Raw genomic sequence first — 24,304 nt, 5'->3', positions numbered from 1 at the left:
TATTGTGAAGGTCATGCAGTCATTAATATAGGCATTATTATTGTCACTGGTTGCTAATGTTATGCAATGTTTGGACATGCAGGGGTTTGAACAACCTGTTGTTCTGAGGATAATGTATTCTGTTGTGACAGTCAGGCAGTCATTAATTTGGACATTATTATTGTCACTGGTTGCTAATGTGCTCATATTACATGTAATATAAATGACAAGTAGATGTTGTGTTATTTTACTGTGCTATCATCTGTAGCATCTCAAAATTGGTATTGTTTTTGTAGTTAATCTCTCCTATGACAGGCCATTTGTTTCAACTGTTTATTTCTTATTTGTCAAACCACGTATTTGTTACATTCAGCATTACAAAATGTTGTTAATTTAGGATACATGTGAGCTAAGAAACAGTGTATATTACAGGATGAAATGTCAGAATGGAATCAGCAAATAAAAAAAATGCGTCCCAACCAAGGATCAAACCCTCGACCTCCTGCATGCTAACCCAAAACTATCCAGTGCATCAACTGTACTGCATGACTAATATGTGCTGACAGAGGTAGTTACCATACATGAGGTTACAGTGTTGCCAAATTGCCACTCTTTAACACCCTTTTTCTGCAGGATGTAGTCGCTGGATGACATTTTGTGACAGACATTTTTTTATTGTTGGCATGTGAGGAGTCGTGGTGCGAAGCCCAAGTGCGCAAATTTCAATTCACCCTGTATTTAGCTTAAGTCTCATCTTCCCACTGAATAGCTCTTAACCACATACAGCATTATGGGACTTCTGGAGTTTACCATTCCAATTACACAGGATTATTACAAATTACTGAAATTGTTTCATTAATGTGCCATGACTGTGATGCTTTTCCATGGGGTTATGAGAAAGATTGTTTTTGTGCCAACAGATCTACCAGAACTTCAATCTCACATCAATAATATATTTGAATACACTGATATGAACAGGTTTGCTCAATGTGAAATAAATAATAATAATTAAATTACAAAGAGACAACACTTTACTTCAAGATGCAAATATTCCAGTACCACTACTAGGCTGATACACACACTTAAAACAGAAAAACCTGTCCAAGGTTTTGGAACCTTCATGTTCTTTATCAGGGAGGAAAAAGGTACTGATTGGAGAAGGTTGAAAAGGAGGGATGGATTGCTTGAATCCCACTTTGAAAGAAATCCACCTGTCATGGAGGGACAGAGTGCGATGTAATGATAAATTAAAGAGGAAGAGAAATGAAAAATGGAAAACAATTAAGAACAAGGTGAAAAATGTGAAAATGAATGGGGGCAGAGAGAGAGAGAGAGGGGGGGGGGGGAGAGGGGGGAGTGGCGGATGGAGACAGAAGAGCAATTAAGTAAATAAAATTCAACCACAGGAGAAGGGAAAAAAATAAAAGTGGGAGGGGGAGGTTGTTAACAGTTGTTAAGATCAGGAAGGTGACAGGATGCAAGGCAATGTGGGAAAGCAACATCCCATTGCCTCAGCCCTGGAAAATTGCCCATGAGGTGATATCTCAAATCATGCTGTACAGCAGGCTTAGCAACTGGAAACTGGTTATGTCAAGGTGGAGAGATCCTCTGTGTCCATTCACATACCCAGTTTAATGGTGGTCATTCCAACGTAAAAAAACCTATAAAAACAGTAGATACATGTATATTTGAAAACAAGACATATTGTTTCGCATATTGCTCTTCTTCCTATGATACAGGATTTTTGACTGGTGGAGTTGCACTAGGTTGTAGTGGGTTGGTGAATTGGGTAGGTTTTATAGCAGGCACAACTGCAGGGGGAAGGAGTCTTGGTGTATGTATAATGGTCTGGGAATGTCATATAGTTTGACAAGCATATTAAAGAGAATGGCAGAAGGTGACAGTTAATGATATGTGAAGGATATCAGGGAGACAATCTCATTACAGGGCTAGACTATTACTAGTCACAACACTGATTGAATAATGAACTGACGCACTTGAAGTTTAGGTGGTACGCAATGATAACAATGATGATGACTCCAAGTCTTTTGGAAGCAAGAGCTGTGTTCACTGAAAGATGAGAAGTGAAGAAGACTTTCAGAGATTTCTTTGTGGTTAAATTCTGTGGTGTAGTTGCAGGAGAAGAAAGACTGAGAGAGGCCTTCGATATATATGTCAAGGGATTTGGTGTTGCTGTCTTATGTAGGAGGAGCGGCTGTTTGTGGTGGGTCAGAGGTCCTTGTCTACCAAAACTGGCACACTTTTGATAGGAATGTTCTCATCTGCTACAATGTAACGGGCATGCTGATCATTTTTCTGAATTTTGGAAAGTCGTAGAAGATTGGGATGTGGGTCAGATGGAGTAAACAGTTCTACAGAAACACCAGTGAGACTTTTTGAGGGGCCTAGGGTTTTAAGGATTATCTACACCTCAGTCTGGATGGAAAGAAAGGGGTCTTTACGAACAGTTACTGTATGTATGTTGTGGCATATGTAACTTAATGGCACATACTGTCCACAGTCATGTACCACATTAGTGGAGCCTTTGTCTCCAGTGTGGATGGCAATATATCAATCTGCCACTAGATCACAGGTAACTTGGAACTCACCTTGAATACATTTTTCAAGTTTTGCTGATATTCTTCAGGAATCTCTTTGTGATTTGTGCCTGAACTGTTCTAAGCAAAGATTGTTGCTCATTATATTGATTGTTGGGTGGAACTGAGGTTAGGGGTGAATGAGAGAAGGTCTTTCACAAGGGCAGTTAGACTGAATTTGGGGTGTGACTGGCCATTGCGCTATTCAAAAGAGCAGTATAAGAGGCATCTGAATGAGAGATTTGGGACTAAATGTGGGCTGGGATTGTGAGGTGTGAAGAGTGAGATTATGGCTATAGTTGGGCTTCAATAGGAGATAAATAAAGATTCAGTGTTTCACTAAGAAGGCCAGGTTGGCTAGTTGCCGAAGGGATGGGGAGGTGATGGCTTGTTGGATGCAGTGTTGCGAATGTTGATGGACAGTTTCCTCAGGCAGTGTGAGGTGTTTTGTTCCAAGTTTCTGGCAGGTTTCTTCTAGGTGTGTTTGCAAACATAGGACCTAAAAGGTGAAGCATTTTAACCAGGAGTAGTACACAGCAATACAGACACTTTCCTGACGGTTTAGGTTATGTCATAAGAAATCAAAATTGATTGAAAATTAGACGTTAATAACTAACTCAGTCTCATATGAATCATGTAGAATTCAACACAGGAGATATTTTGTAAAGAATACTCTTCCTCATTATGCAACAGAATTATTACATAGCCTGTAAATAACACCATGCACCATGTGGCTGAACAGCAGAGAGCATGAAAACAAACAAACAAAGATTTGTGTAAGGTCTGCCATAAAAAAATTAAGAGAAAATATGAAAACAATGAGAAACAATTACAAAAATGTTAGTGAACCAGATAATTCAGGAAGGGACATAAATATGAAATAGCAAGAAATGTTAACAATAAATAGCAACAGCATATCTTAAAATATTTATCTGGTGCAATATATTATACTGACTGTAAAATATGGGTGACGTATAAAAGGTAATGCAGTATATTTTTTTGTCTTGTCCAATATCGGTTTAAAAATACAGAACTTGTGGGACATTGTGGAATATTCCTGCTTCAGCCCCTACAGTTTCATGAAGTTCCAATTGGTGGTGCCACTATATGTAGCCCTCAAAGTGGCATCTGTAATAGAGGAGCATTCCCGGCAGTAAACAAAAGCACAGTGAGGTGTCTGTCATAATCACAACAAGGTCGCGCAAACCTGTCTGATCTCAAAGTTGGCACACATATCTGTGACTCCTGCAATGTTGTTACATGCAGATGACTCCTGCACTGTTGTTACGAGCAGGCATTCTCATTCAAGGTCATCAACAGTCACAATCAAACACATCACTGCACAACTAGACTTTGTCATCGGTAGTGCAACAGTCATGTGCTACCCTCAGGAGACTGAAGAAATAACTCAGCATGTTCATCAACACAAAAATGCAAATGAACTTCTCCTTTTGCATGACAATGTAATGCCTCACACATGTCTGTACAACCAAGAGGAACTCATAAAACTTCATTGGACTGTTCTTCCTCATCCACCATACAGCCCAGATCTCACACCTTCTGACTTCCATCCATTTGGTCCAATGAAGGTTGCACCTACAAGAAGCAATACATGGATGATGGGGACGTTACTGATACAGCAAGATGCTGGCTATGATGTCAGCCAGTAGAATGGTACCATGTGGATATACTGGCACTCCCAATAAGCTGGCGTAAGGCCACAGCATTTAATGGAGATTATGTTGAAAAACAGGATTTTGCAGCCACAAGAGTGGGGAATAATAGTGTATTGTAAAGCTGAACAAAACCAACATGATTTCAGAAAAACATATGATGCATTGCTTATTGTATGCCACTTGTACAAACATACCTCACATTTACATAGTATTCTATCTCCTCCTTACAGCTAACACACACACACAACAACAACAACAACAACAACAACAATAATAATCTTACTGATTTTATTATATAACTTACCATTTCACTTTAGGCTTGGGGTACGCATCAACCTTAACATTAAACTCAATATTTGTATCGCCTTCATTTGCTTGAAGGTCAGACAGATCTCTCTTGAACTCAGGAGCACAACGGACATTTAATACTCCTTCATCTTTTTTCCAGCCATGATCATTTATCACTTCACAACTGTAAGTTCCTGAATCATTTCTTGTAGTGCCTTTGATTGTTAAAGTGTGTGTTGGGCCATCAACTTCAGTTATAATGTGCTTTCCATCTGCTTTGAGCTCTTCCCCATTCTTAAGCCTGTAATATAACAAAATAAATAACAAAACATTCCATTAATCTGCACATGTTCATGGAAGTAAACTAAAAATCTAGAACAGAAATAAGCAATTAAATTGCATAAATGAGCACAGTGATTACCATTTCACATCTGGTTTAGGATCACCCTGAACCTTGACTTCAAATGTTATTGTATCATCTTCCCTTGCTTCCACTGACTTGTTCATTGTTTTAAGGAACTGTGGGCCAGAGTGGACAACAAATTTCCAAAATTCAGAAGTCTGGCTCATTTCATTGGTTGCCACAATTGAGTAGGACCCAGAATCCTCTAATTTTGTGCTTGTAATGGAGAGGGTGTATGTCTCTGAAGTTTCCTTGATTATTTTTATACGATCTGTCTGTACAATTTGTTGGCCATCTTTGTACCTGTTAACCAGAAGTAACATTGTATTTAATTTTTGAAATAGGGCAGGCAGAAATATAAATAAATATAGTTCCTCTCTAAAGATTTTGCTACTGACAAATTTTTTTGAAGACTGAAATAGAATTGTCTTTTATTTTCCCTTACCATTTTATTTCAGGTTCTGGAACTCCTTCCACTTCAACAGTCATCTTAAATGGTTGATCTGTCATGCATGATGCATCCTGCATTTTGGTCTTAATTTTTGGTGGTGCTGGAATAAAAAATTCACACAATTTTTGTATGTGATTAGAAACCAATTCATATTAAAAATAACTAGGCCCTACTTAGGAATGTACTTGATAATTATGAATACACAGTAACAATTTCTTTTAGGCCTATTTAATGTTTATAAATAGAAACTAGTATCAACTTGATAAGCTTCTGCAAGATAAGCCACCATCAATTATTTTTGAAACATTAAATACTGATAAAAATCACCACATCGCACCGCAGCCCACTGAGTCACTGCTCACTTGATAATAAAAGAGGAAAGCAACAAACAGCACCCAGTACATTCTGATGGAAAAGTGAAAAGAAAACAAATGGGTTGCTGCCAACAGACAGTTGAGTGATTAAAAATTTCAGTTATTTCTGAATTTAATATGAGAGCAATGAAAAACTTTCATTATGTTTGTGTCTTGTGCACAATACATGAGTCAAGTGTGAACATGATGTGTGAAATAGTTTTGTTTGTATAGCTACTTCCAATTGTGCATTTTGATGAAATAGATAAACGAGAATTTTGAGCCACCACAAATGTCTATCTTGAAAAGTTTTTCTGCAGGAGAAATTTGTCCAAAGTTGGAGAAGTTTTACAGAAAGCCAACTTTTTCATTTGAAACAGTTAAGAAATGAGTGACTGATACAAATTTGATTCTACTTCTCTTGAAGATTATTCACATGAGGGGATGTTACGAAATTATATTTAAAAATTTAAATATCAAGAAACTGGACAATAAAAGGTACAGGTCATAGTTTACACCAAAAGCATATTAGAAGAAAGAGTAAGGTGGTATATTTTACATTAAGAATTAATTTTGTGCAAAGATGGGTGCATTAGTGGATTTACTAACAAATAAATTTATAAAGGAAACCATGATGGTGTTTAAAACACATATTTATGTCATATTCTGGCCTGGTGTATTATTCAATATTTTCAGTTGATTGTAGTTTTTGCTATATTAATAACAAAACTGGAAAACCACCATACCTGTCTGTTTGAACATACTAATCTCTGAAACTTCATGACAAAATTTCATGGGACTTCCACAGGTAACTTGAGTGTAGCTTGGAGCTACATAGATGCTTTATTTCATAAAAATTGAACAAACAGAAAAATTATAATTTAAAGCTGTACTTAAATTTGTCTGCTCAGCTTAGTAGTATGTTGACCAACAGATAGTCACAACAAAAAGTCTGCTACGCATTTGAGCTTTTGGACAAAAGGCTTTCTAATGTAGAAAACATGTGATCACACAAACAGAAGTACTCACACACACCAGACCAATGTCTCTGGTCACAGAGGCCAGACTGCATACAGTAACTGCACCTTATAGGAGAAGCAATATGTGGATCCCAGGGCAGGGAGGGGGAGCGATAGCGGTGTAGGGGTGGAGCAAGGTCTAGTGCTGCTTGGAGGAGCATGCAGCAACACTGTGGAGAAAGGGTAGAGCTACTAGGTGCAGTTACAAACTTTGGCAAGAGGGGGAAGAGGGCAGAGAAGGACTGAAGTTGAGGAGAGAAAAAAGATTAGTGGCCACATTGTGAAACTTAACAGGTTAGAATGGAAAGCAACTTGAACACATGGTTACCACAACTCTTAGTTCACTGAGGGCTAGCCACTATCCAGTTTCCAATACTGTAATGGCCTATTTTGTATATTTTCTTACTACACTAATTATATCATAAGCAACCATTCCAAATTAGACAAATAACGAGATAATGTCGGAAACATAAACAAAGTAGTAATCTCTACATAGTAGGTAATGTAATATGTAAACGATGATAAAGTACTAATGTACCAAACCCATAAAGTTCAATCAATTGGTACGAACATCTAAAACTGTTACATTCAGTTTTAATTAACATATAATGAAAACATGTTATACTAAGTTGCTCATTTTTGTTTATCGCTAGTCTTATTCCTTCATCCCTCTTCCTTTCCCTTCAAACCTTCTGCCAGAAGGAGTCACTGGCTCTGAAAGCTTAGGCATTTCCATATATTTTATATGTATTTGCTCCTGCTGCCACATGATGTGCAGATTTTTCACCTATATTTTCAAATACTGATTATTTTCACTGATATAACTCAAAAGCTCTGAATGGCGTGATTTGTTGTCTATTTTCCATTTATTATCTAGCCAGGTTTTTTTAGAAACTCCTAAATATGAAATACGACACTAAACACAGTTTGTGTTTCTGTCACCCTCACTCTGCCCACTCTAATAGCAACTGGAAAACAAATTATGTTATACATCAATATCTGCTGAGCTGCTTTCTCCCCATGGATGAGATGAGCATTACTGGTAATCTTCTTATTGATCACAAGGAAAAGATGCAACTTATATACAAGCCAATGTTTGTAGAATTGAGAAATAGATTCCACAAATCAACAAGTTCAGACCTTAATAAACTACACCAAAATGGGAGAAATTAAATCATAAAAACCTGTGTCCAAAGTATAACAGTACAAGCTTAGGCTAGAAACACACGTGGATTGTCATCACAGAAGCATCCACACTGAGACAGAATCACAGGCCAAGGTCATAGGAAATGATGATGGTGACAGTAATAGAAATTGATGATGACAATAGTCTTGTATGGAAGATGCCTGAGATCCAGATCTATCATATTTAATACGGATTTTTTATAGAATTGTGCCAGAAAAAGGAGACACACAGAATAATGTGGACCAACTCTACTACCTGATCCTCATTGTTACTGTAAAGATACTTTGCAAATTTAAGCACCTGGAATGTGAACGACTCAAAATGTTTGCTGGCAACAAATGGAAGTGAGACATGACAGAGACCAGAGACACAGAAAACTGATTAATGCATTTCACACAAACAAAATCAAATTAAAAATAAGTTCAACATGCAAATATTAGTCACATCGCAAGTGATCGCTGTAGGTGGTGCAGAACTGGACCAGGTGTAATGTGACCCTGCAGCACTGAGAGGAACTATTGCGTTTGATGTGTAATGATGATCTTACTGTGAGTGAAGTTGCCCAATTTGTTGGTGTATCAATGCAGACTGTCCAATGTGTCTACAAGCAATAGTGCACCACTCACAGCCATGGAACACAGCATAAGAACAGTGGTGTCTAAATAAAAGGTGGTGAGCACCAATCAGGAGTGAGTGAACTAAAGTAGAAAGTTACTAAGGAGAAGAAAATCAGTGACTTCCAGTCAATAGCACTGAACTAAAGGAGTGAATTACTCCAGGAGTAAATTTTTCATTTACTTCTGAAGTAAATTTATTTCCTCCATTACTGGTGGAGAGAACCATTGAAGAGTATGCTACTATGTTAGTAACATCAGTGGGAAACAAAGCCAAAATTTACTCCTAGGCAGTAGTAGGAGTAAAGTAACACAGTAAGGTGCGATTCTTGAGTTCTGTGTTTTAAGTGCTGAATTCTATGGATTACCTGGACTACAAAGAATATGTGGAGATGGAGGAAGAGGTGAACATCCCAAGAATGAGGGTTGTACTGGAGAGAAGAGACACTTTTGTAATGTTTAGTGACAGTGATTTCAAAGAGTGGTTTGGATCTCGTAAGGAATATTTTGAGTTGCTGCTTGGTATGCTGAAGCCATTACTGCAGCATAATTCTGACTGGAACTGTGCCTTGTCTCCAAGACTGCAACTTCTTTGTGGATGCAAATCTTTCATACAGGTACTTGTCAAATCGTAGCAGGGGATCTCATTAATATCCATCGTACTACTGCTGGAAGAACTTTCAACAGTGTGATAAAAAGTTTAATTGCCTTAAAGCCACTGTATGTGTCCATGCCACAGAGCCAAGAAAATATATCAAAGAAAAAAAGGCAATTCCATCGAAATGGTAGATTCCCAAATGTCACAGGCGCCATAGATTCTGTACATATACCCATACTTTGTCCTTCTGGAGCACAAGCAGAACTATACAGAAAATGCAGGAATTTCTTTTCTATCAATACATAAATCATCTATGATGCCAATATGAAGATTCTGAACATGGTAAGCCATTGGCCACATTCCATGCATGACGTACATATTTGGGACAATAGTAGAGTTGCTGCAGAGTTCGAAAATGGACAACATGATGGGTCGCTTGTTGAAGATAGTGGATATTCTCTCTAAAACATCTTATTATGCCTGTATTCTGAGCTCACACAGGAGTCAAACGGTGCTACAATAGAGCCCATATTGCTACCAGATGTGTAACAGAGTGAGCATTTGGTGTTTTAAAGAAACGTTGCCAAATTCTCACTAAAACAATGTGATTTAAACCAAACAAGTGTGGGAATGTTATTGTGGCTGCTGCAGTTCTACACAACATTCTTATTCAGTCACAAAAACCCACATTTCTTGAGCACATTGGCTGAAGAACTGGAACCTGAAGTTTGCTCCATTATGTTCTTCAACTTATTCATAATTTCCATTTAAGGTTATGCTCTTCTTCCATGATTTTTCTTCATCTTTCTATTAATAACATTTTTGCATCATATTCCTCTCATATTAAATGAATTTGTTAAGGAAAGAAGCCTGTCTGCTTTTTCAACAACTCTCGGATCTTCACCACAACCACAGGTTGTCTCCCTCTTTTGCTGGGTGCATCTTCTGATAAGCTCCCACCAAAGAATGCAGGGCGAGGTTCATGAATATGGGATCAAGTTCCACCTACAGCAGTTATAATAGTCAAAGTTGCTGGAAAGTATCACATTATTTTCAGATGCGTCATTGTCGTGAACTCCTGCTATGCCTTCGAAAACTTGTGAGATCATATCAACAACCATTTGGCTTATATCATTGATCTTCGTCTCACCTACTCCACCACCAGTTTGAAATTGTTCTCAATTACATTTAGCTTTTATTTTCTTTGCTTTTGTTTTCATCTCCTTCCAAATTACTTTAAGCTGCTCTTGTGATTTTTGCATAAGAACTTCTGCGTTGTATTCAACGTGTAATTTTTTTTCCTTTTTTTTCTTTTTTTTTCCAAGTATTCTTTTTCCTTTTTAGCATGTTGATATCATGCTTTTTAGATTTAATAGCAGTTATGTACATTTTCATTACTTCAGCAATTCGTACTTTTTCATTTTCTGGTATGTTTTTTGAACGTTTCCTAGCTACCTCCATGTTGCTGCGAGCTCGTATCTCAAATTGGCGCATATGTTAATAAGTGTCACCAACCAACAATGGATGTTGGTAGCTTTAGATGGTGGGGTTAACAACAGATTCATCCATTAATAGCACATTTCTTTTTCATAATACAGGGATCTTATCATTAATTAATATGACAGGATTTATATTTTCCAATTTTAATAATTCAATTTAATAATCCTTTTTAGCTTCTACAATTATAGTGATGAACATAAATCATGCAATAAGTGATGCAATAATGTCTGCCAGAAGTCAATATTTTCTGGGAGGGAATGTAATGCACATGCCAGCAGTCCGCAGAAATGGCTTACTTCTTTAGTAAAAAGGCATTACTACATTAGAAACAACTAAGGAATTAAATAGTAATCGAGCTCTCCAACAGTTACTAAAGGAGTATATTACTGCAGAAGTAGCTTAATAAAGTAGTCCAGAGTAAAGAAGTAAGTGTTACTGCAAAAATAATTTATACTAGTTTGGTGCTTGCCACACAAAATTTTGTGATGGAAGTAACTCTTCTTCCAAATTCTTTAAAAGAGGGGAATTTGGCTCCCCTGGCAGGCATTCCCATGATGTCCCACTGACATCAACTGCACAAGGCTTGAGATCATTCAGATTAGTATGTGAATCAATGGAAACATGTCACCTGGTTGGCAGAATCAGATTCTTGTTACACTAGGTTCAATGGTTGGGTGTGGATATGCCAACATCCAAAAAACAGTTGCTCAGAATGTGGCAGTGGGGGGAGTACTATGTTATGTGGATGTTCTCCTTGGTTTCCATGGGACCTGAGGTAGTAATCAAAGGCACCAGGATATCTGTAGACTATATGAACATTACTGTGGACTAATTTCACTCCTTTATTCCTGATGTATTCCCCAAAAGTGATGGCATCTTCCAACAGGATAACTGCCTATGTCACAAGGCCATAATCATGCTACAGTAGTTAACAGAAAGCATGGCAGTAAACTCGCATTAATATCTTGGCCGCCAAATTCACTTTATCCTAGTCCAGTAGAACACATCTGGGATACTAGCAGGTATCAGTTCCGAGCCCACAACCCACTGGCCAATAATTTAGGGGAACTGTGTGACCTGTGAAAAAACATCTGATGCCACATAACTCCAGAAACCTACCAAGGACTTTCAAAACCCATACCACGTACAATCACTGATGTATTGCATTCCAAAGTTGGACCAACACGTAATATAAAGAGGTAGATTTGTTAGAAATGTATCCAAGGCTTAAGTATGACCTTCAACAAATTTTTATAGTATACACCTGTATCTCATGTGCAATACTCTAAAATGGAAATTATCACAAAAAGTGCATATCGAAAGTGTGGTGTCACCGCCAGACACCACACTTGCTAGGTGGTAGCTTTAAATCGGCCGCGGTCGCTTAGTATATGTCGGACCCGCGTGTCGCCACTGTGTGATCACAGACCAAGCGCCACCACAAGGCAGGTCTCGAGATACGGACTAGCACTCGCCCCAGTTGTACGGACGACGTAGCTAGCGATGCACACTGACGAAGCCTCGCTCATTTGCAGAGCAGGTAGTTAGAATAGCCTTCAGCTAAGTCCATGGCTACGACCTAGCAAGGCGCCATTAGTAACATTGCATGTATCTAAAGAGTCTCACTTGTATCGCCACAATCTCCAGATGTACCAAAAGGATGGATTAAAGTTAAGTATTCCAGAAGCTACGTACTTTTCTTTATAGCATTCATTACGTATCCTGTTTCAGACCTCACGCCATCCTGCTTTAACTTAGCACGTGCCTTTTGGCTTCCTCTCATTGTGTCTAGGCTGTCTTGTCTAGACACAACATTTTTGGCGACGAGTCAACGGAAAGGGTCTTGTTCTTTCTAATTGCTTACATTTACTTGTGTCATGGCTTCGCCAGATGTACTGTCCGAATTTTATCGCTTGCAGAATCAGCAGACGCAGGCGTTATTGGATGCCCTTGGACGGCTCGTCCAGGGTCAACGTGCGCTGCAAAAAGATGCGGCAGCCGCTGCTCCACCGCTACCGCAGCCACAACTCGCAGTTGCACTGCCTTTTAGGCCGTTTGACCCAGCTAAGGAAACATGGACAGAGTGGTCACGCCAGTTTGGATTTCATCTCGCCACCTACAGAATTCAAGGTAACGAGCGGCAGCCTCATTTATTGGCGTGTGTAGGGGTGCAAACGTACCGTGTGATAGTGAAATTGTTTCCCCGACGCGATGTAGCAACTCTGTCCTACAACGAAATTTTGTCTGCTTTAGATGCCTATTTCAAGGAAACGGTTAATGTAGTTGCAAAAAGGTATACTTTCTTTCGTACGAAACGTACGGCCGGTCAAACTAATAGGGAGTGGGTTGCAACATTGCAAGACCTTACTCGGGATTGTGCTTTTGAGTGTGAATGTGGACTCCCTTATTCAGATACTATGGTATGTGATGCAATAGCACAGAACATTTCTGATGTTCGCATACGGGAACAGATTTTGATACTCGTCAATCCCTCCCTTCAACAAGTGATAGACATATTGGATAGACAAGACACGCTTGACTTTGCTCAGGAATCATTTGCAACTTCGCCAGCCGTGTGTAACATTAACCGGCCCGCCGGGCGCGCTGCACGGCCCGGTAAATGGCCCTCGCACACGTCCGCGCAGCTGCTGCCACGCTCTAAACCAGGTGTGCCACGCCAGCACACAAATGCAGTGAAATCATGCCCGCAGTGTGCTACTAGACATTCGCGTGAAAATTGCCCGTCACGCCAAGCTATTTGCTTTTTCTGTAATAAGAAAGGACATGTTCAAAGTGTTTGCCAGAAAAAGCTCAGATCAGACACTCTTAATCATTCCAGGCCCTTTGCTTCGCGCCGGAATCGAACCAAGAATACTCAGGCTCATGAACCTTCGCCCATGGACATTCATGTAGTTAATTCCACTTCGTCCAGTGCCACTGTCTCTGACAGTGACTGTGTTCGTCCCACAAAAAGTGTGCGTCGCCGTCGCCGGAAATCACGTCAATTAGCAAGTGATGCTGTACCTGTATCAGTTCAAATTGCACGAGACAGTCGCTCTTGTCGTCAGCAGGACAATAAACTTTTTGTAGATTTGGACTTTAATGGGAAGGTCATACAATTCCAGCTCGATACTGGAGCTGCAGTTTCATTGCTCAATCACGACACGTACAAACAACTGGGCAAACCTCCATTGCGTGCCGCAAATGTTAAGTTAAATAGTTATTCAGGTCAGAATATGCCTGTGTTAGGACAGTGCAGCCTTCTTGCAACATATAAGGGACAAACAAAACTTGTGTCATTTTACGTTCTTCGTTCTTCTACTGCAGTGAGCTTGTTTGGTTTAGATTTATTTCAGTTGTTTAACATGTCTATAGTAAATCAGGTCCTATCAGTGAATCACACTGTGCCTTCAGACAGTGTTTCTCGTCTGTGTGAAGAATTTGCAGACATTTTTGCACCGGGCTTAGGTTGCGCTCAGAATTATGAAGCACATTTGGAACGGGAAGTCAACGCGCAACCGAAATTTTTCAGAGCGCGCAATGTTCCTCACGCATTGCGTGATGAGGTCACAAGAACATTACACGATTTAGAATCACAAGGTGTGATTGAACGTGTGCAGACTATTGTTTCCGACAATGGCCCACAATTCATGTCCGCAGAATTTCAGTCATTCTGCCAGGCCAATGGTATTCAACATCTGACATCCGCGCCGTTTTCGCCTCAGTCAAACGGTGCAGCTGAACGATTGGTCCAGACTTTCAAGTCACAGATGTTGAAGTTGAAAGAGTTGCATTCTCGGGAGGACGCGTTGTTGCTCTTTTTGTCATCGTATCGCTCTCAGCCCCGAGATGGTCGCTCGCCGGCTGAGTTGCTCCACGGTCATCCTCATCGGACCTTGATGTCTTTGCTGCACCCACCGCATCAGGTTCCTGTGCAGCGGCAGACTTCTGCTTTTGCTCCAGGCGACGTGGTATTCTATCGCAACTATCGAGGTTCACGGCGTTGGCTCACAGGGCGCATTCTTCGCTGCCTCGGCCGCGTGATGTATTTGGTTTTGGGGGCCTCTGGTGAGGTGCGTCGGCATCTCAATCAGCTGCGCCTCTGTCGTCGCACGGGTTCTGCCGCTCCCCGTCTGCTTTCAGCGACGGTGCCGTCCGGTCAGTGCCCTGGGGAACCATCTACTGGCTTGCCTCATCCCCAGGTGTTACCGACGATGCCTTCCATTTTGCCCCATGGCGACGCGCCACCGCCTCCGCCGCCCGTCCTCCAGCCGGCCCCGCTCGCAGTGGACGCTTCGCTGCAGCCGCCAAGCACCTCCCTGGGTCACGCGCCGCCGATCGCTTCCTGTGACCAGCCGTCCTCTGCCATGGAACTCTTGCCTGCTCCGGACCACATGGCGTCTTCGCGCGTCGGGTACCCCGACGCAATGGAGGTCGACCCTTCGGCCCCTCCTGTCTCTTTACGGGCGCAAACATCGCATGTTGATGTGCACCCTGGACTAGGTTTTCAGGTGTTTCCTAGATCCCCTCAGACCGAATGGCCGGGTGCGGGTGGCACAGCCTCGCCTGTTGTTAGGCTCCCCACCTCATCGCATACGTCAACATGGGGTCCTCCCCATGGCGGGCGGAAGCCTTATAACACGACCGTTCGCCGATTTGCAGGGGAGGAATGTGGTGTCACCGCCAGACACCACACTTGCTAGGTGGTAGCTTTAAATCGGCCGCGGTCCATTAGTATATGTCGGACCCGCGTGTCGCCACTGTGTGATCGCAAACCAAGCGCCACCACAAGGCAGGTCTTGAGATACGGACTAGCACTCGCCCCAGTTGTACGGACGACGTAGCTAGCGATGCACACTGACGAAGCCTCGCTCATTTGCAGAGCAGGTAGTTAGAATAGCCTTCAGCTAAGTCCATGGCTACGACCTAGCAAGGCGCCATTAGTAACATTGCATGTATCTAAAGAGTCTCACTTGTATCGCCACAATCTCCAGATGTACCAAAAGGATGGATTAAAGTTAAGTATTCCAGAAGCTACGTACTTTTCTTTATAGCATTCATTACGTATCCTGTTTCAGACCTCACGCCATCCTGCTTTAGCTTAGCGCGTGCCTTTCGGCTTCCTCTCATTGTGTCTAGGCTGTCTTGTCTAGACACAACAGAAAGTATAAATGAAGAATTTTATTCTTATGAAGCATCTGATACTTCTGAGAACTAAACTGCACATGTCTTTTTCTGTTAGTCTTCCAATCAGCTCTACTCCAGTTGTTCCTCTTTCAGCAACTGGCAAATCAGTGCATCATTTTTGTCTCTCATATTATTATATTTGTTATAATGATAACAATAATGAATATTATTATAATAATAATTGACAACAGAAGATACAAAGTATAATATCCTATGGCATTATCTTGTGGGGTAACTGCAGTCATATACATGACATCTGATTATTGCAGAAGAAAGCAATTAGGATAATTACAAATTCTTCACATAAGGCTCACTGCAAACCCTTACATATACACCACTTACCACAGATTATCAAAATCAATAAATAGCTATGAAGTCACAGGGCACAAACTATTTAATAAGCCGCCACGTGCTATACAGGATCTTCCTGAACATACATTCAAAGAAAGGCTGCATGAATGGTTTATTGCCCACCCATTCTATGATATCAATGAATTCTTCAACTGTAAAATGCAGTAATCCAACAGATGACCCACTGCACATTTATTGTAATATAAGCTAAAATATTTCAGTAGTCAATACCTTATCACAATGTATTATAAATTGTATCTTCATTTGACGTTGTCAATTGCTGTAATGGCCTAAAGACAATAAAATCTTTATTATTATTATCACTAATTATATGAAAACCATATGATTTGAAAATATGTGTAGTATAAACTAACCTTTGACCATCAGATCTACTTCAGCAGAATCTTCTCCCAGATCATTCTTTGCTACTATCTTGTATTTTCCAGCATCATCTGGTGTAACACCTTTAATAATAAGGGAGATACTTTCATCATCTTCATAAAGAAAACGAACCCTGCCCCCTGCTGTTACTTCCTTGTTGTCCTTGTACCTGGATATGGCAAAGTGATCAAAATGCATGTTTCTTACAGTATGACATTTGCCACAGAAACAATAAATATTGTTTCATAAATTCATTTCATATATTAAGAATGTTAAATAAAACTAATGACATCAAAAATATGTGTTGTACAAGTCACTGATAAACATACACTAGAACAGCACAGGAAATTAATGGTTGGTATTGGATAATTCTTTAATTTTGGATTTAATCAGATAACTGCACCAGATAGACCTCCCACTGAATTATACACGGACAAAATAAATCTATTATTATTATAGTTAAGCTTGTAGAATCAAAAGTAGTGGCTAGGCATTTAATAAAATTGACGTAAAATTTGACATCAGATGAAAATTATTACTAGGAGGTGAAATGACTTCACAACAATTGTCATCTAGGACATGAGCTCCAAAGTGTGTGCGTGTGTGAGAGACAAAAACAACGTTCTTCTGGAAATGCCCAGGTCTAGCCTTCATGTAACTAAGTTCTAACCATTTCTTCAACAGTTAGTAGCCCTCAGTAAGGTGTAATAATGTATACTGAATGGAAGAAGCACCTTCAAATTCTGAAAATGTATGATTTTGTTGTACAAAAGTGGTATTGATTTGGCATTCAAAAATAGCAACATTACTTGAACAAGCCCCTTCCCCGCCCTTATGAACAGGCTGATATTCATAAAAACTAACTGTGCTGCAAACAGCACACTATCTTATCATACTGCAAAAGATGTGGCAGTACTCTACAAGTATGTTTTATCTGGTATTTATTTTAATACAGTATTCTGTGTTTTAAAATGTGGATTTCTTTGTAACAAAATAATTTATGCTAAGTATAATTCACTGTATTTAACTGAGAAGATAACGTAAGTGTCTCAAGTCGTGGTTACTGGTATTTTCATGGCTTTCATTATGAAGCACCACATAGAGCCACAAAATACTAACAGAAATATGTCACGATAAATGGGAAATCTGCATTCAAGTCCCAGTCCAGCACAAATTTTTGTGTGCCACTAATATATTGTATATCTATAAGCCCCGCCTAGTAAATCTGACATCAAATGAATTCAGAAGCTGTGATTAAGTTTCATATTCATGAAATACACTGACAGAAAAGAAAATTGCAACACCAAGAAGGAGTTTTGTGTCATAAATGAAAGTTGATAGGCATGTTGCTACAGCTGAAAGATTATATCCATCGAAAATGCGTGCCAGTCACATAAGAGAGGCTCTAGTAGTGTCACTATGAGGATGCGAAGCAGGTTTGCTCTAAATATGTGCGACAACGGTCTTGAACTTTAGTTACCTTTGAGATCGGACATGGTGAGTTGATGTTAGTCAAGAATGCCTTTAAGGTGACAAAGACATCATTATCAATATGTCACTGAGTTTGAACGAGGTCATGTATTAGGGCAGTGAGAAGCTGGATGATCCTTCTGCGATGTTACAGAAAGACTTGGCAAGAATGTAGCCACCATACACAATTGCTAATAGTGGTGGTCACGGGAATGTGTGGTCACACAAAGACTGGGTTATAGATGACCATGTGGTACTACTCAAAGGGACAATTATAATGTTTAGCATATGGCTCTTGTACATCATACTGCATCTGCAGCAGCAATCTGAGCAGTAGTTACCAGCACAGTGACACAACAACTTGTTAAAAATTAGTTACTTCAAGGACAACTTTGAGCCAGATATCCTGTAGCGTGCATTCCACTGACCCCAAACCACCACCATCTGGTGTTAAATGAGAGCTCATTGGAAAGCAGGTTAGAAGTCTGTTGTGTTTTCTGATGAAGACTGGTTCTGGTTCAGTGCCACCAATGGCTGTGTGTTGGTTACAAGGAGGACAGTTGTGAGCCTGCAACCGACATGTCTGCATGCTACATACAATGGACCTATGCCTGGAGTTATGGTCTGGTCTGCAATTTTGTATGACAGCAGGAGCACCCTCTTGGTTATCCCATGCACCCAGACTGCAAACTGGTACATTAATCTCATGTGCCAACATTTATAAACAGTATTTCAGGGGGTGTTTTGCAACAGGATAACGCTTGCCCACATTCCGCTGTTGGAATCCAATACGCTGTACAGGGTGTCGACATTTTGCCTTGGTCTGCTCAATCATCAGATCTGTCTTCAACCGAGCACATAAGAGATATCATTGAGAGACAAATCCAATAACATCCACAAACAGTATTAACTGCTCATGTTTATTTATTTTCTTTATTTATTTATTGTTCTGTGGGACCAAATTAAGAAGAAGTCTACATGGTCATGGAACGAGTCAATATATGAAATTATAACACGATAGTAGAAACAGATGAAATGAAATATAAAAAACATATTCAGGCAACAAGTCGTAAGTTTAAATAAAGAAAATCAACAATGTCACACTGGAATTTGCTTAATTTTTTAGCTCTTCCAGGAGCTCCTCAACAGAATAGGAGTAGTGAGCCATGAGGAAACTCTTCAGTTTACACTTAAAAGCGTTTGGGCTACTGCTAAGATTTTGAGTTCTTGTGGTAGCTTATTGAAAATGGATGCAGCAGAATACTGCACTCCTTTCTGCACAAGAGTCAAGGAAGTGCATTCCACATGCAGATTTGATTTCTGCCTAGTATTAACTGAGTGAAAGCTGCAAACTCTTGGGAATATTGTATTGACCGACCAACAGCAACAGGCACAGAATTCCATTCCACAAACTGATATCCAGCACTTGTACAACATTACGCATGCTTCTTTGCAAGCTTGCTTTCAACATTCTGATTTTATTTTTTATGTTGTGATTTTCTTTCCGCCAGTTTGATTTTTATTGAACCTAAAAATCGTGCTTATACTTAGAAAATCAACAGTTACAACACTGAAATTAAATTTATCAGCTAAAAACACATGGTATATAAAAAGCCATTTACTAGTATTAAGAGAAGGAAAGTTGCTACTCACCATAAAACAGAGATGCTGAGACTCAGATACACACAACAAAAACACTCTCACAATTGTCACACACACACACACACACACACACACACACACACACACACACTAGCACACGCAAGTCACACACACAACTGCAATCTCAGGCAACTGAAACCACACTGTAGGCAGCAGCACCAGTGCATGATGGGAGTGGCGACTGGGTTGGGGTAAGGAGGAGGCTGGAGGGGGGATAGTATGGTGGGGATGCCGGGCAGCGAAGTGCTGCATGTTAAACTGAGCCTCCTTCTTACTGCCCGCCAGTTGCCACTCCAATCATTCCACTGGTGCTGCTGCTTGGAGTGTGGTTTCAGTTGCCTGAGACTACAGTTGTGTGAGTGAGTTGCGTTTGCATGAGTGAGTGTGCGTGCATGTGTATGTCTGCTATTGCTGACAAAGGCCTTAACAGCTGAAAGCTATAATTGTGAGAGTCTTTTTGTTGTGCCTATCTGTGACTCATAATCTCTGCTATATGCTGAGTAGCAACTTTCCTTCTCATAATATTGTTACATTCCATCCTGTATTTTCCATTATTTGATTTAAAACCATTTACTATGTTATTTTAAACCAAAGTAACAATAAAATAATAAGAAAACAACTAACATGGATATTTTAGACAATTATTTATACAACAGTTACATCTGTACAATGAACTACAACTTGGCGTATAGAAGGAAACAATTAACTTGGCTATTTTACACTGGTATTCATAAATTTTTGCTATTGTATAGAAGCAGTTCCTCTAAAATAAAGTTTTCATTTCTGCTTTCAATCTTTTAATGACTCAAAGCTTTAAGGTATCCTTAATGACAGTGCAAATACTGGATGGTTTTAGAATAGTGTCAAGAGACTAAAAGAAAAGAGAAAGGGAATAAACTGATATAAGATTAGGAAAATTGAGAAATTTTTTTTTTTTAAATTGGTACATGGGGTATACTTTCAACTATGGCTTTAGCCTAAAAGTACATCTGTTTTGTTCTCAGCTGCATGCTCACCATTTTACATCTGGTTTAGGGAAACCATTTATTTTGAGTTCCAACATAGCTGATCCACCAACACTCACTTCTGTTGCTTTAGTTTCAGTCACAATTTTAGGGGCTTCTGGTTCCTTCAGGAGCTGGTTTACAGAACCTAAAAACAATGAAAGCTTGCAAATATAATTTTCTTCATACATTTCAAATACATGAAAATGATAGCATATACGAACATTACAAATAAAAATGAAAGTATCAGACATGAACACAGCTGTCATGGCAAATACTCATGACTATGCTCAGACCAAATGGAGAAGTTACGACTGAATGTTGGATCTGAATTGTTAGAGAGAGAAACATATGAGGAGACAAATAAAAGGTAGGCTAAGGTGTTTAAGATGCTATGCCAAGAAACATATATCAAATGAGAGTCAGAAATGGAATGCAAGCAATGGCAGTAATTATTAGCAAAAACAGATGTAATTATGAAGAGTGATGATTGTAATCAAACAGAGACTGTTTTTCCAGAAAAATGGGAAATGCTACTTCTTGGATATTATAATTTATACAGCATATGAAATATACACTGTATAACAATGAGATAAAATCAATCTATAAAAATAATATTTGCATCAGTGGATGCTACAACCAATAAATGAAAATGCAAGTCTAGAATCCGCAAAAGGGAAGTGCAAGGATTCGTTATGATACTGATTTACACTGTAGTAGCATTTGCTTGGTTTATGATGTTCTGACTCATATCCATAACCATGTGAAGGCCCATTATTCATTTTTCAAATGAACATCCATCACTACTTTTCATCTGTTTATAACAACTCATTTTGCATGGCTGTCACTGCAGTAGTTGTTGTTCGGGTTTAGGCTGCTCAAAGTAGTTCTGCACAGTGTGCAATTATCAGTCTTGACAGTGCCTTGTATCAGGCAAAATTTACTTGTTGCTATTAAGCTGTACACGAAGTTACAAAATGCAATGGTCATTTAATCACATCAGTACACAATGTTCAATTCTGCTGTAGAAAAAAAAATGACTAACAGCACTTCATTTCTGTATTGTGTCCCAAGTTGTACTGTATAGCTTGAAAGTAATATTTCTCATAAATATCTGTGCAGTTGTGCTCTGTAGTCATATTTTGAATAAAAGTAACATTAAGTGAATAAATATGAGTTGCACACACAACTTGTATGTCACTCAGATTTTTAAAAAAAAGTAATCAGATTTACTAGCAGTGGCAGATATCAGTCTCTAAGTTTGTAGTATGATTCTGATTTTTCACACCTTTGGTTGAAAGTTTTCCTGTGTTAACCAGTGACTTAGGATTTGCAGTAACAGTCAAGTCATTAACTGAGATAAATATGTGTGATATTACTGGAGATACCATGCAGTGCTGGAACATCAAACTGAATATGATGTTCTCAACAGGCTGTAACATCTTCACATGCTGCACCCTTGTGTAATAAGAAAAAAAAGATTGTTGTTTTGCCTAATTCACATCTTTTGATGTGTCAGATTTTATTTCAGAGCATTGAACAGAAATGTCTGCTTCACAGAGCTTTAAAAAAATTTTGGAGTATGTTATGGATTTAAATGTGGCTGCTGCTATGTAACAGACAGCAGCACTAATACAATGCCTGCTTTTTATGCCTTTTGCACCTTTTTGTTTGTTCTGTTCCTTGATGTGATATTACGACTTAATAAATATCAGAATTAAATTGAATTAACTTTGATTTCTCTAGAATATGCAGAAGCCATTTCTTTAACTTTATTAGTCATTCTGTAATTATCTCTGAGGAGTTTTAACATAGGACATAATTCATTAGACCCTTTCATTATATTTGCAAGTAGGATGTTTTGTGGTAACAGTGAATTTTGCACTCTCTCTCTCTCTCTCTCTCTCTCTCTCTCTCTCTCTCTCTCTCTCTCTCTCTCTCTCCCTCCCTCTCTCTCTCTCTCTCTCAAAACAGAACACTATATTCTGCAAGCATCCATGAGAGTCATTTATATGATACAATTGTACATCTTACACAATTTTCCCAGGTTACACAAAGACAGTGGCAATGCACATCCACTAGGATACCACCAAGGGAAATATTAGCATTATCTTCAGTTATTACTACAGATCTGAGTTAGTCATCACATTCAGACAACCCATACAGAGGTTATAACCTTATCTCTTTGTGACTTGACCATAGCAATTATTAATTGCAGTAAAGATGGGTTGCTTTTGCCACATTTTCCTTCAGAAGTCTGCACCTTGCATTTGTGCTCACTTCAGTTGGTTGGCACATGTGCTGGGAAATTCCAACAGATGAAAAGCAACTATGTCTGACTTTGTCATGCTTGTTTGGGCATTGAGTGTTCAAATGATCAGTCTGAGTAATTACTCAATTGCTGATCAGGTACTCACTGCAGACTCATATCACAAGAACATGAGACCAAAGGATGTGTAAAAATGAAACTAGATTCCAAAGAATATGTACTTAGTGTGGTAGACTGTGATCATAGCAGTACTTGGAAAGATCTTCATTAGTGAATATTCAGGACATAAAACATGTTGATTATGTGTACTGCAGCATGTGCTTTGCTCTTCTCTTCATTCAGTTTCACAACAATGCATGTGATGGCACATGTTAGCAGAATACACCAAAATATAAGTCCTAAAGCATTACCAGCTTCCATAGTTAATACTATCAGTAAAAGGTATGCAGAAATGGAGGCCAAAGATCTACATGCATATACACCAGTATCAGATGGAAGGTTTTAAGGGGTCAGTGGAAGAAATTGCTAACCCTCAATTTTGTAAAATAAGTCTGGCCACATTATCTCTTGTGATTTCAGCTACATGTTGATAACGTTTCTACAGCTGGAAAGAGCTGATAACTATATGTATTGTTTTGTCTTATCATATTTTAGTTCTCATCTTTGGATGAAAACAGTGTCATCCAACATGTTACACATAGCAGTTATGTTGAAATCTTGTAATCAAATAAAAAGATGGTTGTTTAACAATAATATTAATTATGGCTGTGATTCATTTAGGATGACAGTCATGCAAATACTAATTACATGTGTGGAAATATATCAGTTGTTGAAAATACTGTAAGTTTGGCTTAGCAGTATATTTTCCATCAGTCTAACTTCAAATAGTTTGGCATAGCATTTATTAAAATTTTGGGGAATTCATTAATGATTTGAATGCATACATTTAATGCAAAATATATCAGTGAATTCTTACAAAGTTGAAACTTTTTCATTTCGCTTTTTAGTAACAGAAAACCTGTTACACACATATTTGAGGGTTAGCATTATTTCAGTCCTAACATTAAAGATATTCTTATCCAGCTTCAGTTCTCTACAATAAATTGTGCATTTTTATTTATAGAAAGAATCAAAATTTACATCCAGTAACAGAGAAGAAGGAAGGAGCAGGTCACCACATCCTACATCGAATAGGCTACAACACATCAGAAAAGAAGTACTACTAAGAAAGTAAGAAAGAAGCAAAAAACAAATGAAGGCAGGCTTTATAGAACCTATAAATGAGAAGCAGTTCCTGGACACACCATTAGGCAACT

The 24,304-nt window shown here is 39.1% G+C and overlaps 1 protein-coding gene across 3 annotated transcripts in view; it reads right to left on the bottom strand.

Moving 5' to 3' along the window:
- Positions 1-24,304, bottom strand: part of LOC124774939 (obscurin) — a 694,794-nt gene that overhangs the window by 367,210 nt on the left and 303,280 nt on the right. For all 3 annotated transcript variants that reach the window (XM_047249630.1, XM_047249632.1, XM_047249631.1), the window contains 5 exons: positions 20,732-20,867; positions 16,577-16,752; positions 5,389-5,494; positions 4,962-5,246; positions 4,557-4,841 (listed from right to left, as the gene is read on the bottom strand). In XM_047249630.1, the coding sequence (XP_047105586.1) occupies positions 4,557-4,841; positions 4,962-5,246; positions 5,389-5,494; positions 16,577-16,752; positions 20,732-20,867 (988 nt within the window). The remainder of the gene's footprint in view (positions 1-4,556; positions 4,842-4,961; positions 5,247-5,388; positions 5,495-16,576; positions 16,753-20,731; positions 20,868-24,304) is intronic.

The sequence above is a fragment of the Schistocerca piceifrons genome, chromosome 2 (genome assembly GCF_021461385.2).
Source record: "Schistocerca piceifrons isolate TAMUIC-IGC-003096 chromosome 2, iqSchPice1.1, whole genome shotgun sequence".
In the NCBI taxonomy this organism is placed as follows: domain Eukaryota; kingdom Metazoa; phylum Arthropoda; class Insecta; order Orthoptera; family Acrididae; genus Schistocerca; species Schistocerca piceifrons.
Note: the sequence above shows the minus strand (reverse complement) of the source record. Positions and strands in the feature narration are given on the sequence as shown.